The following is a 13,494-nucleotide window of genomic DNA, read 5'->3' as shown; positions in this document are numbered from 1 at the left end:
CTATAACCTTACCACCTGCAGCTGTATTGACTAAACACTCAATTACCACAATCACTACTCACAAGTACAAACAACTGTTTTGCAGTTTGATTTTTTTTGTATGGAGCCCATATACATGCTGCTTCCTAGAACCAGAGAATGCTAAAATGTGTGCTATGCAGAGGTTTTCAGTTCCTCCCCTGACCTGTGAAGCATTGTCCTCTGCCATAAGCATGTCAGGAAAGAAAAATTGATCTAAAGCTATGAACCCAAAGGCAATTTTTCCCCAAAAAAGCTCTGCAGGGAAGAGTTGAGAATATTATAGATACTGGTGTTATAATACAGAACAAAAATTTAGAAAACCACTATTCATTTTCTTCATCTGTATCTCAAAGGACAGAGAGCAATCAGACTTTCCTGACACCTTTTTTTTTGCTTCTCAAGCCCTCTTGAGCTTATGAATATAGTCTAACATCTTTGTCAGCTGCCTTCCAGAAAAAAATCTCAATTGCAGGAATGACCAATATAGTTGGTTTTGTTTACTGGTCACTGTCAGGTTTATAAAAAATTGGCTGCTGTTACAATATTGGCTCTTCAGAGCTCATGCTCTCCTTCAGACCAGATACCATTTAAGTTCTGTGCTCTAAAGAATGTCAGAAAACTGTAAGTGGCCTTCAAAACAACAATAAGAATGCCTTCCATCAAGCAGGTGACCTCATCAGAAGAAAGAACTCCCTCAAGTGGAGAAGTTTTAAAACTTTAGAGTTCCAGGGAGGTGTTCAAGACCAAGTTAGATGGGGCTCTGGGCAACCTGGTCTAGTGGAAGGTGACAGGGAAGTTGGATCTAGACAATCTTTAGGCTTCCTTCCAACCCAAACCATTCTATGATCTTCTAAGTAAAGAATAGTTCATACCACTAAGATAATCGGTTTTCCATGCTCTAATCGTTACTATTTCTGACATAGTATGGAAACAATGTTGTCTGAGAAACAGTACAGGTGGTTAAAAAGAAGGACAACCAAGCAGCGTTAGAAAACACGTTGGCATCGCCGAGTAGACACATCTGTAGCTGGAAGATACCTGCTCTGCTGTTCTGAGGTCATGGTGCCACCTAGGGGAAAGCTGGAAAAGAGAAACAGCGGTACCGAGGAGACCGCAACATATAATTCTATGACTGATCAAAAGAACAGAACTCTTATAGTTAGGTGAGCTGGACCAAATTTTAAGAAATGAAGAACGCAGATTAAAATTCGAAGAGGAAAAGGAAAAACCTCTTATTTAAGAGCTCATGTGTATGTTAAGCTTCATTTTTGTGATAGGACATGAGATATTTTGTAGAATTTACAGTGAAGGCGATATAAGCCTTCAAGTCAAAAATACTTTGATAATTAAGATATGTTCTTATTTTGCAGGAAATCAACCTACGTTTCATTTTAATTTCTGCTTCCTTATGAAGAAATGGAGTTCATTTAGCGTCTTGATTAATGATTAAAATATAACACAGTACTCTAGTGTACATTAACACTATATAAATAACCAATAGTAGTGCAGAAATGCAGAGGAAATGTTAGAGAAAGTACGAGATGATGCACTTTACAATATGACCTGAAAGTTCACCATATATGTCTCAGAAAAATCATGCATAAAAATAACAACCACAGCCAGATAAAATGGTATTACTGCAGTGAAACCCACAAAACGCACTAAAATAATACACACATGCTTACTAGAAAGAGCAAGCCAGAAGTTAACTACCTATCCTTAAATCTTGTGTAGAATGCTAAAAACAGTTTTCACACCATCCCACAGCAAACCAATCAGTTCTAGATTTGGCTTTTATACATTTTTCTAACCATTCATAGACATGCACATCAAGTCTAAACAGGCATCCATACACACATCTGTTTTATAAGTTTCCACTTGACCTCCATTATTTTTAGACAGTAAGAATAGAAGAACAACCTGTATCAGCTAGAAGCACCATCTTTCCTAAATTCTTCAAAAACATCCTTCCCAGTAACATAACTCATTTATTGGTGCCTTCTCTAACACAGCCTACTTTGACACCAATATTCCAAACCAAAAGCAAACAAACAACCCCCAAACCATCCCACTCCCCCTCAAGAAAATCCTCCACCAAAATAAAGCAATCAAAAAAAGACAAGAACAGTCCTGGATTGGCTCCTGAGGGGTAGGCACTTGTCTCAGGGAAGAGAGTATTTGCAAGTTAATTTGCCAGTTGAATTCAGAGAGGAAAAACTGTTTTTCATTTTTACTAGTGTTTCATCAGTAGCCAAAAAGCAATATATTAGTTACAAAAGAACATACAGGACCCATTTTGAAAATGTATTTGCTTCTGCACACGAGTTTTTTCTTGTAGTTCCTGCCACGAATATCTTTTGTGATCAATTCAAAACGTTGAGGCAATTCTTTTTCTCCTCTCTTTACCCATTCCCTGATGCGAAAGAATCAAAAGGTACTTAGCCAAACACAGTAGAAATTGTTGAATAACTCCTAAGCAGTAAGTACCACACAAGGTAGATGTTACTAAGGAAATAAATTAACTAGTTCATGTTTCAGCTGCCACAGGTAGTGTAAAATTTCTATCTATTAGAAAGACTTCTAAATGATCTTTCCAAAACTTCCAGCAACACTTTGCATCTGAAAAGAGATTAAAAAGTTAAATAATTAAAGATATATGGACAGCATCAAACAGTTGAAGTAAGGGTATCCTCGTTGTATAGGAGTACAGATTCATTAAAAAAAAAAAATGTTTTCAGCATTTTAGAGGGCATGAACTCTGGTCGTGGACCCATGGCCATACAAAGGTGCTGATCAGACTTGTCTTTAAAAATGTTCCATACAGCCACATATTGCATTCAGTGTTGCCTGTGGATTGGACAGCATAATCAGCAGGGGAAGGAGAGCTCATTACTACAAACTCAGCATGAATCCACATATTTCAACCAAAGACTGCTACTGAAAGCTACACAAAATGTTTCTAAATCAGCTAGCTTGGTGCTCAGCCTATAGTTACAACCATCTTTTAACCTTCAGATAAACAGAAGGGCCAGGATGGGCTCTGAATATTAGCAGCCTTAAAGTTTAGAAACAAATCACTAAGCAGATAAAATTTCAGCAGACCTGGCCTGTCTCACACTCACACAACTGACACCCAGTTCACACACAGGGAAAACTCAGTAGCAAGACTTGATGTAAAAGGGAGAAGGCAAGACGTTGCACTTATTGGACAGGGTGGGGTGTTACACATTGTACAGTACTAAAGAAGTACATTCAAAAAAGAGTGCACAGAGCAAGTGGTTCCTTACGTATTTAGCTGCTTTAAATAACACAGAAGAATAAGGATAGCTGCAGGAAGCAAAGACATTTACCTGTCAGAAATCTTTGGACCCCATTTACAAAACGGCTCCAAATTATAATAACAGCATTTGGAAATCTTTAAAATTAGAATTTAATATTCTGGATAAAATAACAAAGTTTGTCTCCTTGTCCCAGAGAAGCAGAAAAATCAGGCACTTGTGTCAACTTTTGAGGACTAAGGATGCCATGAAGTTAGAGGCTGGAATGCAACATAAAACATTATTTCAGTGATATTTAAATACACAGAGACTCACCTTAGTATTATGTACGTCCTACTCTTTTTCCTGAGATAAACCATCATCCAGTCAAAACACGCAATAATTTGCAGTGACATGGCTGAAAAAAAACCCTTATCTGTGAGGGAAGTGTAGGAGTTCAACTCGCATATTAATAAGAGTAAGATCCTTATTGCTACTTCGCATCACACCTACTCTGTCTCAGTAGATGGGACCTGCTGCCTTTCCTCCACCCCATACCCTGCAAAAGGTTATAAGCAATGTGTGCAGCTGCAGGTGCATCCTCAGTAGGAACATGACTACACATATGTCCCTTTGCCAGAACTTCATATGTATATACTCCATAGAAGTTCATGCCTCCCATAGCCAGAAGGAGATCTGAAAAGAGTCTTTGAAGCTTCCTCCTAGGCTGCAACTCAGCAACTAGAAGCTGGTTTAAACGTTAATTTGACTGACGCCTGAAAATGGATCCTTCTTGTACCTCTCTCTCACAATTCATCTTTGTTTCCATATCACCCAAAGCACTTTCTAAAAAGATGTGCATGTAAGTATTTTCTGAAGCCATTTATTCGGTCCGCATTCAAGTGTTTGAAATCAGAAGGCACTGAACTGCTTGAACAGAACACCAAGCACAGTGAAAGCACATTAGATTTATCTTTAATTTCTGGCAATGTGCCAGAAAGGTTTCTTGCACTCACTGTCCAGTAAGCGTATTTTTTCTGTATAAAAGAAATAATGTTTTTCAATTTGATTTATGGAGCTTATTCTAAATCAAGAAAGCAAGTTGTTTTTTCTTTTTACTTTACAGCAACACGTTTTATTTTTAAATGACACAACCTCCACTAACATTGATAAAGAAAGGACAAAGTTTTCCAGTGATTTTTCTTTTCTTCCATACAAAAACCATGATAAGGATAAGAAGCTATGTTCATTCAATCAGAAAAAAAAATTCTGGTATATTAGCTACTACATACCATTATATAGTTACAACAGAGCATTACAAATGGCAGTATGTTTGACTGCAAATAAATGCTGGAGGCTAATGCTTATACTCCACCTTATGATTTCATGTTGGATACTTAAAATAGAACAGTGTGTATGTCCGTATCTAAAGTCTGTCATATACACATGATCCGTTATGAAAACACTGAAACCTGCATAAGAAAGTTTAGTGTGTATTCATTTTATTCTCAAATAACACTCAGCAGCTGCATTTTTACCACCAAGCCCTCCACACTGAAAAAACTTAATAAAATATTTCTTAAACGCAGGAAAACTTTGCTACAAGTAACCAATGAACTATGACTACTGATTATTTACAGTCCCGAAGCATTTGACAAGGATAGTAATGTTAGTAATGTGTTACAAACCAGAAATGTACTGCTTTTGCGGCAGGGGATAGGGTGCAAAAAAAGAAGAGGGAACCACAAATTCACATTTCCAGAGAATTGTTCAGAACACACAATCTTGCAACAAATTTGAAAATAACAGAACCACTTAAAGAAAATAAAGATATGTTTACTAAAACAGTTAAAACATCATTTCTCAGAATATATACACAGAGGAACAGAACAGCATAGTAAAATGTAAGTATTTTTAGTTCATCCAAAAATTAGAAGTTCTTTATATAACAATAATTTGGAGCTGCTTTACCAGAATATACTGAGGCTTCCTAAAATATAATAGTAGAATGACAGACAGTGAAATTCAGGGAAAGGAGGCAAAATGCAGAAGGTTGGTTGAAGTCCTTGAGATGGAATTGCTGCCAAAATAATATGGAGTCACAGCATCATACTTCACATTGTTTGATGTTCTAAAATACAGGAAAAAGTAATGGATGCTCACATGTCACATATCCCAGCTTCTCATGAATGTCTGTTATTAAACAGTGACCATTCAATACAAATAACTGCATTGTATTGTATTTCACGGGTTATTAACAGCTGAAACTTCACTTTTGACCCCTGATATTGTGGAACATACCACTATATCTTTACCCACTTCTGAAATGAACTGTATCTGATCAAGTACCGTGACCTGATTTTGACCCAAGATATCCCAGCACATATTGCCATGTACTGAAACATTTAAAATCAGCTGCTAAGTGAATTTGACAAGAAACACAGCAACGCTTGCTTATCTAGATGAGATCAGATCTGAGCCCTTATAAATGATGTACTAGGCATTGTTTTAGCTCCACAGAAAGCAACGACACATTCTGTAGTTGGAATTACGCAGTCTTTATTCTATCAAAACTTAAAATTAGGGACACCCTAAGGAAATCTAATTTAGAGACACTGAAACCAAGCATGTTTCACAGAAGCATAGAGCAAACTTGTAGATTTTTCTGTTGTGGAGATTATCATCATGTGAAGTATTGTGCCAAGATCAGATAAACTGGGATTGGTGTTAGCATATGAAAGGCACAGTGACCAAAAAACAACTATGTGCATCTAAAATGTCAAGCATAAGCTAATAATCTACTAAAATCAGGATGAATTTTTCATACTTGCTGCTGCACACATCAAATCATTACCTTATATCCCGAGGAAACCTACTGAAGTCAATTTACCACAAACCACAAGAAAGGCTGAACACACACAAAAATTGGCAATTTCTTGGCCTTATTTAGGAGCTGCTATAAATTGTTTCCAAGTCATCCAGAGAATATCACTATGTATTAGACAAGGTTTCTGTAAATCAAGACAGCTAGTTTTCTAACAGGAGATTTTCAACATAATATTTATTCACCTTCGGTAGTAGCACACGAGTCTTATGCTATTCACATTTTATTTAGGACTGTTAGACTTCAGAGCTTAAGAGCCTTAAAGATTTTGGCTTATATCAGGAAGAGTGTTTTTTATTTATGTGATCAAACCCATCATACAAATCCTGCTATAAGTTACATGAGCATAAAACAAAGTCAACATTTACTTACACATGAAAAAAATTCTGGCCATGTTTTCCCCAAAATAAGTAACCGTCACACAAACTGTAATTATGCAGTGGAAAAATACCAAAAGCACATTTATCAAAAAGAGCATGAAAGCTTATGACATACTTGCAACTCTAAAGAGATTCAACAGGTTCTTTAACTAACCATGCACATTGAGTGAGATAGAAATAGCTTAAAGCCAAAGAACATTTAATATAATAATCCTGTAAAAATACAATGACCTTAAATTCACATCATCTATCACATTACGGCATTGTATAAAGGACTGGAATTACTCCATCTAGAACATTTTGAACATGATAGTAGAAATATCCAGGGGAAAAAAGCATAATGAGAACTGTAGGAATTTCAGAAAATGGTAAGAAAAAAAAAATAGGTCTCAGTTAAATTATATCAGCCATAAAATACTTTAAAATACACAACATTCACTGAAGGTATATTTGGAGCGTACACCAAAAATGCTACTGCAGAAGCTACCTGAAGTGCTTAACATCAGAAGAAGAATCATCTAACCATGCTGTCCAGTGCAATTACCAAATACTAAGGCTACAAGGAAAGCTTTACCAGTAAATATCTGTCGTTCAAAAGCCACAGACTTGGTAAAAAAAAAAAAAAAAATCTCTTTAATCTTACCTTTTGCTCTCTGAAGTCCCTGTGACTTTCTTGAGTAAAGGAAAAGACCATCTTTCTTTCAGTGGAACTCCAGCAGATCACCCTCCTCTTCCCACCTCTGAGTTCCTGCAGTTGTGAAAATAATTTTGATACCTCCCATGGTTTTAAAAATGTGGTTTAACAGATCATAGGAGAATTTCTAAGTCATTGAATTCAGTTTCTAAATTAGAATTTGAAGTAAATGATTGCTCTTTCCTCTTTGTAAACATTAGTGATTTTTCTTTTCTCCTAGTTTTCCCCCTTTGTTTTCTTACCTCTCTTTGCTTCAGCTGTGAACTTATTCCTTTTTGTGAATCTTCTCTCTTCTTTTCTCTCCCCACTCCTTGCTTTCCCTACACTTACTGCATGCTTAGAAAAAAACCCTCCACATACTTCTCATATTTATAACCCTCAACTGATAGATGTGGCTCTACAGGAAAGATGACTCTCCTGTGATTTCTAATTGGATGCAGATGCATCTGCTTTTTTTTTTTCCCTTCTAGACCAGCAGAAACTCAGGCAGGATCTCAGCTGTTTAACTCACTGCATCAGTGGCCGTTTCCACTGCCTCGCACCAGGCAGCATTAGGGTCAGCCTTAATAAGGTCACTTCATTTGTCTGTGTCAGAAACAAGCTCTGTTAAAACACGTGTTCACCAACATAAAATACATACTGGTTATCCCATAAAAACTGAACAAATACGGTGGGACCTGATGCCATGAAAAGGCCAAACTCAATAATCAATGCCAATTTGATTATTAAGCAGGTATTTCTTTGTTGCGACGTTGGACACACAGGGAGTTATTTCACTCTATGTGTGCACTGAGGCCGGTTATGGGGCTTTTATACCGGTTAAACCTACAGATTCACATAGATTTGCAGGAAACATTGGTTAAACATACATAGAACTCATCACATTGGTTAAACGTACATAAAACTCATTATCACATCTTATCACCCCTTCTGTACGTACATCACAGTTCCTTTGTGTTTTCAGAATCCTCTTATGCTCTTTATCTTATCTCCTTTCTCATTGTGTCCTCTGGGTGAGCTCAGGTTTGTTCTTTGTTTCGGCCTTTTCCTCAGCTTGGAGCATCAGTCAGAGAGAAGTTCCTTTAAGATACACAATACTTGATTTGCTGCTTGTTTCAACTAGCAAACAAGCTAAACTCCTGTTATAATTCTATTCTTTCTTACTGCAAGCTGGCCAAGATTTGATTCTTACTACTCCTATTATTGCTTAAGCTAATTAGTTCCCTTAAGGTAATGATTTATTCCTTCTTTCAGACCATAGATCCATGTTAACTGCTTTGTTTTCCAAATCATCTTTTATTCTGCGGTCTCAAATTCTTATGGCGTTCAGGAGGGGCTCACACACCACTGCTCCCCACTGGCAATCACAGCGGAACTGGCACCGGTAACACCTCTGCCATCAAACCACAACCGCGCTGCTCCAGCTGTTTGTGTCAGAAAGGCAGGACGCTGAGGCAAACAAACATTTCAGGCGGTAACAGCATGCAAAGGAGGTTCCGCAGGAGCTGGGCTGGATGAGGACGCTGGGGAAATCCTGTCCAGAAGGAGCTACCGGCCATGAGCAGGGAGGGACAAGCCCACCAGGCGTCAAGCGCTGCCCAGGGCTCAGCTCACACCTGGCGACATCGGGAACAACTTCATCACCGAAAGGGCTCTCGGCACTGGCACAGCTGGGAGTAGGGGATAGCCCAGCTCCGGCGGGGTTAACGATCGGCCCATGAAGTACTCAGGGACACGGGTTAGCAGCGCACAGGTGCGGCTGGGCTCCACAAGCTGAAAGCCCTTTTCCAACCGAACCACTCTATGATACCCCCACTTGTGCTTCCGGCCGCCCCGCCCCCCGGGCCCCGCCCCCAATGCCACGTCCCTGCCCCCTCATCACGCCCCGCCCCTCATCACGCCCCGCCTATTTCCACGCCCCGCCCCCTCCGCCTCAGGCCACGCCCCGGCCATCACGCTCCGCCCCCTCATGTAACGCCCCGTCCTCACGCAGTGCCCTCACGCCCCGCCTCCTCATCCTCACGCCCTGCCCCCTTACGCCGTTCGTCCTTACGCTATTCCCCTTACGCCCCGCCCCCCTCGCGCCGGGCCCCCGGCCCTCACGCCACGCCCCCTCCGCTTCACGCGGCACTGAGAGGAGCGGGGCGGTCGCGGCGCCCTGGGAGGGGGCAAGACGCGGGTCGGTGGCGGCAGAGGAGGAGTGGCGGCGGAGCGAGGCCCGCGGCGTCCGCTGTCGGGAGGGGCCGATGCGGCTGGGCTGCCTCTCGTTCCGGCAGCCGTACGCGGGGCTGGTGCTGAACGGCATCAAGAGCCTGGAGACGAGGTGGCGGCCCTGGCTCGCGGGCTACGAGAGCCGCACCCTCGCCGTGCACATCGCCGTCACGGACTGGCAGGACGAAACGTGGAGAACGATCCTGCTGGAGCGGCTCGGTGTGACCGAGGAACGGCTGCGGGAGCTGCTGGAGGAAGGCGAGAGGTTTGGCAGAGGAGTTATTGCAGGTAAGCGGCCTCGGGTTGCGTTTTCCAGCTCGCTCCCTCGCTGCTTCACGCCGTGGCGCGCGTTATTCCTTTAACTCCTGCAGGGGAGGAGCGGTGCCTGCGCTATGCTGGAGGCACTGAAAGCTCAGGTCCGTGAGAGAAGCTGTAAATAAAACGTCTTTTTCATTGTATTGGAAAGTTGAAGTGTCTTTGACCGTTAGGATAAGGAATTTTAGCCAGGGCTCGGTTTTTAAAATACGGTCACTCAGCTGAATCTTTAGGCTACAACTCTAAATACTGGAGGGCTGGAGCACCTCCTACACGATGACAGATTGAGAGGGTTGGACTTTTTCAGCCTGGAGAAAAGAAGGCTCCGAGGAGACCTCAGAGTGACCTTCCAGTACCTGAAGGGGCTACTAGAAAGCTGGGGAGGGGCTGTTTACAAAGGCTTGTAGTGATAGGACTGGAGGCAATGAGCATAAACTGGAGAGGGACGGATTTAGGCTAGACATAGAGAGGAATTTCTTCAGCACGAGGGTGGTGATACCCCGGCACAGGTTGGCCAGGGAAGTTGTGGCTGCCCCATCCCTGGAGGTTTCCAAGGCCAGGTTGAGTGGGGCCTTGGGCAGCCTGATCCAGTGGGGGGTGTCCTTGCCCATGGCAGGGTTTGCAACTAGATAATCTTTAAGGTCCCTTCAAACCCAAACTATTCTACTATTCATAGAATCACCAGGTTGGAAAGGACCCACTAGATCATCGAGTCCAACCATTCCTAACACTCCCTTAAACCATGTCCCTAAGCATTTTGTCAACCTATTCCTTAAACACCTCCAGGGAAGGTGACTCGACCACCTCCCTGGGCAGCCTATTCCAGTGCCCGATGACTCTTTCCATCGTTCTGTACTGTACAAGAAATAAAATTGATTTGTGCCAAGTAAGGCAGTATAAAGTGGGTTGGATATTATTTTGTTTTGTGGTAATAAATGTTAATTTCACACATTTTACATTTTGAGCTTAGGAGCTCTTGTTGAAACCCTTTTACAGTACTTGTAATCAAGTGAAGTCATGATGTTGCCATGCTTTGCATGTCATATTAGAGTGTAACTTGAAGAGATCCTATTTTGGTTTTACAAATGCTCCATCGCTCTTATTAGTTGGGTGGTGAAGAAGTTTGTTCCTGTAACACAAATTTGGGATAGAGTGGTGTTTCTTTGCTTATATTGTGCTGAAGTACAATGTGCGTGGCTGCATTAAGACAGTTTTTATGTGAAACTTTATTTTGCACTCAACATAAGACGAGATCGAGTGCACTTGCAACAAATTTACAGGTGACACCAAGCTGAGTGGTGCAGTTGACATGCCAGAAGGCCAACATGTCATCCAGAGGGACTTGGACAAGCTGAAGAAGTGGGCCTACATGAACCTCATAAGGTTCAACAGTGTTAAGTGCAAAGTCCTACACCTGGGTTGGGGCAATCTTTGGTTTCAATTCATCCCCCTCAGGCTAGGAGATGATGTGATTAAAAGCAGCCCTGCAGAGAGGGACTTGGGGGTACTGATGGATGAGAAACTGGACAACAATGTGTACTCGCAGCCCAGAGAGCCAACTGTATCCTGAGCTGCATCACCAGCAGAGTGGCCAGCAGGTTGGGGGATGTGATTCTGCCCCTCTACTCTGCTCTGGTGAGACCTCACCTGGAGTCTTGTATCCAGCTCCGGAGCCCTCAGCGCAAGAAGGACATGGAGCCATTGGAGTGGGTCCAGAGGAGAGCACAAAAATGATCTGAGCACCTCACCTATGAGGACAGGCTGGGAGAGTTGGGGTTGTTCAGCCTGGAGAAGAGAAGTCTATGGGGAGACCTTATAGCAGCCTTCCAGTACTTAGAAGGGACCTGTAGGAAATATGAGGACAGACTTTTTAAAAGCAAGATCTGTTGTGAAGGGACAAGGACTAATGGTTTTAAATTAAGGGAGGGTGGATTTAGACTCTATATAAGGAAGAAATTTTTTACATCAAGGATGATGAAACCCTGGCACAGGATGCCCAAAGAGATAGTGGAGGCCCCATCCTTGGGAACGTTCAAGGCCAGGTTGGACCGGGCTCTGAACAATCTGATTGAGTTGAAGATGTCCCTGCTTCTGCAGGATGGCTGAACTGGATGGCCGTTAAAAGTCCCTTCCAGCCCAAAGCATTCTATGATTCTATTCCTGCACAAAAAAAAATGCTTCTATCCTATACACAGAAAAAAAATGTTCCAGTTCTACCGAGCTGAAAATTGTTAGATACTGCATAATATGCAGAATTGTAACCCTGATATAAATTGCACACTAAATTGTGGAGTTGGTATCAAAGATGTGTCGGTGTTTATGTTAACATTTTTAATCATGAAGCAACATAGGAATTTCCCCTTTGGTGACATTAAAGGGGTTCCAGAGAGCAGGAATTTCCATATACTTTAATGCTTTTAAAATGGTAATAGAATATTGTCCTGGTAGGAGCGGAGAGTTTTATTTTTAATGAAGCTGTTTCAAGACCCAGCGTAGCTCAGGAGTTTTGGTAGCAGCTGTAGCTTCCTGGATGCAGGCTTATTTAAACAGAATTCCACATCACTGAGTTCTGTCTGTTACAACTATGTACTTCACCTGTTTTTCACTGACCTATGATCAGTCACCTAGGCCACCACCTACAGTGAATGGCACTGGTTTGAGGTGTGCATTTGTCATACTGTGTTCTTCTGGTGACACATGAGCCTTTACATAGGTCTTCTGGAAAGTTTGCTTTTGGAAACCTTTTCTCTGGGACATCAGAGCCAACTAATTTTATATTTTCCTTTTATAACACAGGATTAATTGACATTGGAGAGACAATACTATTTCCAGAAAACTTGCCTCCTGAAAAGATTCTGGAGATGGAAAACAAAGCTGTTCTCAGTAATCTGGAACAAAAATACTTGACTGTTGTTTCAAATCCAAGATGGCTCCTGGAACCAATTCCTGCCAGAGGGAGAAGAGGTGTGTGGCAGGTGGACATCCCTGAAGAACTGATCCCTTCCAGAGTGTAGGTGTTGCCCTTCACTATTATTTTTCCTGCCTAAATGCAAACTCATACATCACAAGTCAGCATTTTGAATACCAATGAGTGGTTTAGGATTCTCTTCCAAAACTAATTGTTGGAAATAGCAAATATGCTTACGGAACTGCACTTTTGAGGCAAAATAAACAAGATGTAGTTTTTATGACCAGTACTGGAAATTATTTTCTAGATTTTTCCTATATAAAGAACTAAAATGTGCTTTTTTTTTTAAAGACATGGCTGATGTATTGTGTGCCAATTTAACATGCACGTAAATAGAGCCATATTTTGCAATGCATCTTTCTCCACTGAGGAAGGGTGTGTAGGTCCCTTCAGAAAACTGGTGCTTGAAAGCAGGCTGCCATCATTTATATGACATCTGGTTCAGAGCTTGTTCCTAGTCTTACATTTGTGGGATCATCAAGAAAGAAGTCATATAAGGCCAGTCCTCGGGGCTTCTCAGAGGCAGAGATTTGCTGGACAAGGTTTGTACACACATCACTTTTAATGTGCTCTGAAACGTGAAACTCCCAGAAAGGGCCACGTTTTCCTTCTTCACAGGTTAGGTACATTAGATGTGGATACAGTGGGGGGAGCTGTCTGTAGCACTCAGCTCTGTGAGGTGACAGCCTTTGTAGAAAAACCTTTATTTGAAAGACGGTGCTTACACAAAATTAAATGAAGCAAGGACTATAATATTTCTTTAT

General features: G+C 41.4%; 1 protein-coding gene across 1 annotated transcript; it reads left to right on the top strand.

Moving 5' to 3' along the window:
• Positions 1 to 9,309: 9,309 nt before the first annotated feature.
• Positions 9,310 to 13,319, top strand: LOC104063089 (protein EOLA1-like). The gene is made up of 2 exons (XM_009565244.2): positions 9,310 to 9,735; positions 12,559 to 13,319. The coding sequence occupies exons 1-2, from the start codon at positions 9,483 to 9,485 to the stop codon at positions 12,774 to 12,776; spliced, it is 471 nt and encodes a 156-aa protein (XP_009563539.2). The 5' UTR covers positions 9,310 to 9,482; the 3' UTR covers positions 12,777 to 13,319.
• The last annotated feature ends 175 nt before the right edge of the window (positions 13,320 to 13,494 follow it).

This window comes from Cuculus canorus, chromosome 10, assembly GCF_017976375.1.
Source record: "Cuculus canorus isolate bCucCan1 chromosome 10, bCucCan1.pri, whole genome shotgun sequence".
In the NCBI taxonomy this organism is placed as follows: domain Eukaryota; kingdom Metazoa; phylum Chordata; class Aves; order Cuculiformes; family Cuculidae; genus Cuculus; species Cuculus canorus.
Note: the sequence above shows the minus strand (reverse complement) of the source record. Positions and strands in the feature narration are given on the sequence as shown.

Coding starts and splice junctions, on each gene's coding strand:
- LOC104063089 (XM_009565244.2), top strand. CDS start 9,483: ATGCGGCTGGGCTGCCTCTCGTTCCGGCAGCCGTACGCGGGGCTGGTG. Junction 9,736..12,558: donor TGGCAGAGGAGTTATTGCAG/GTAAGCGGCCTC, acceptor TTTATAACACAG/GATTAATTGACATTGGAGAG.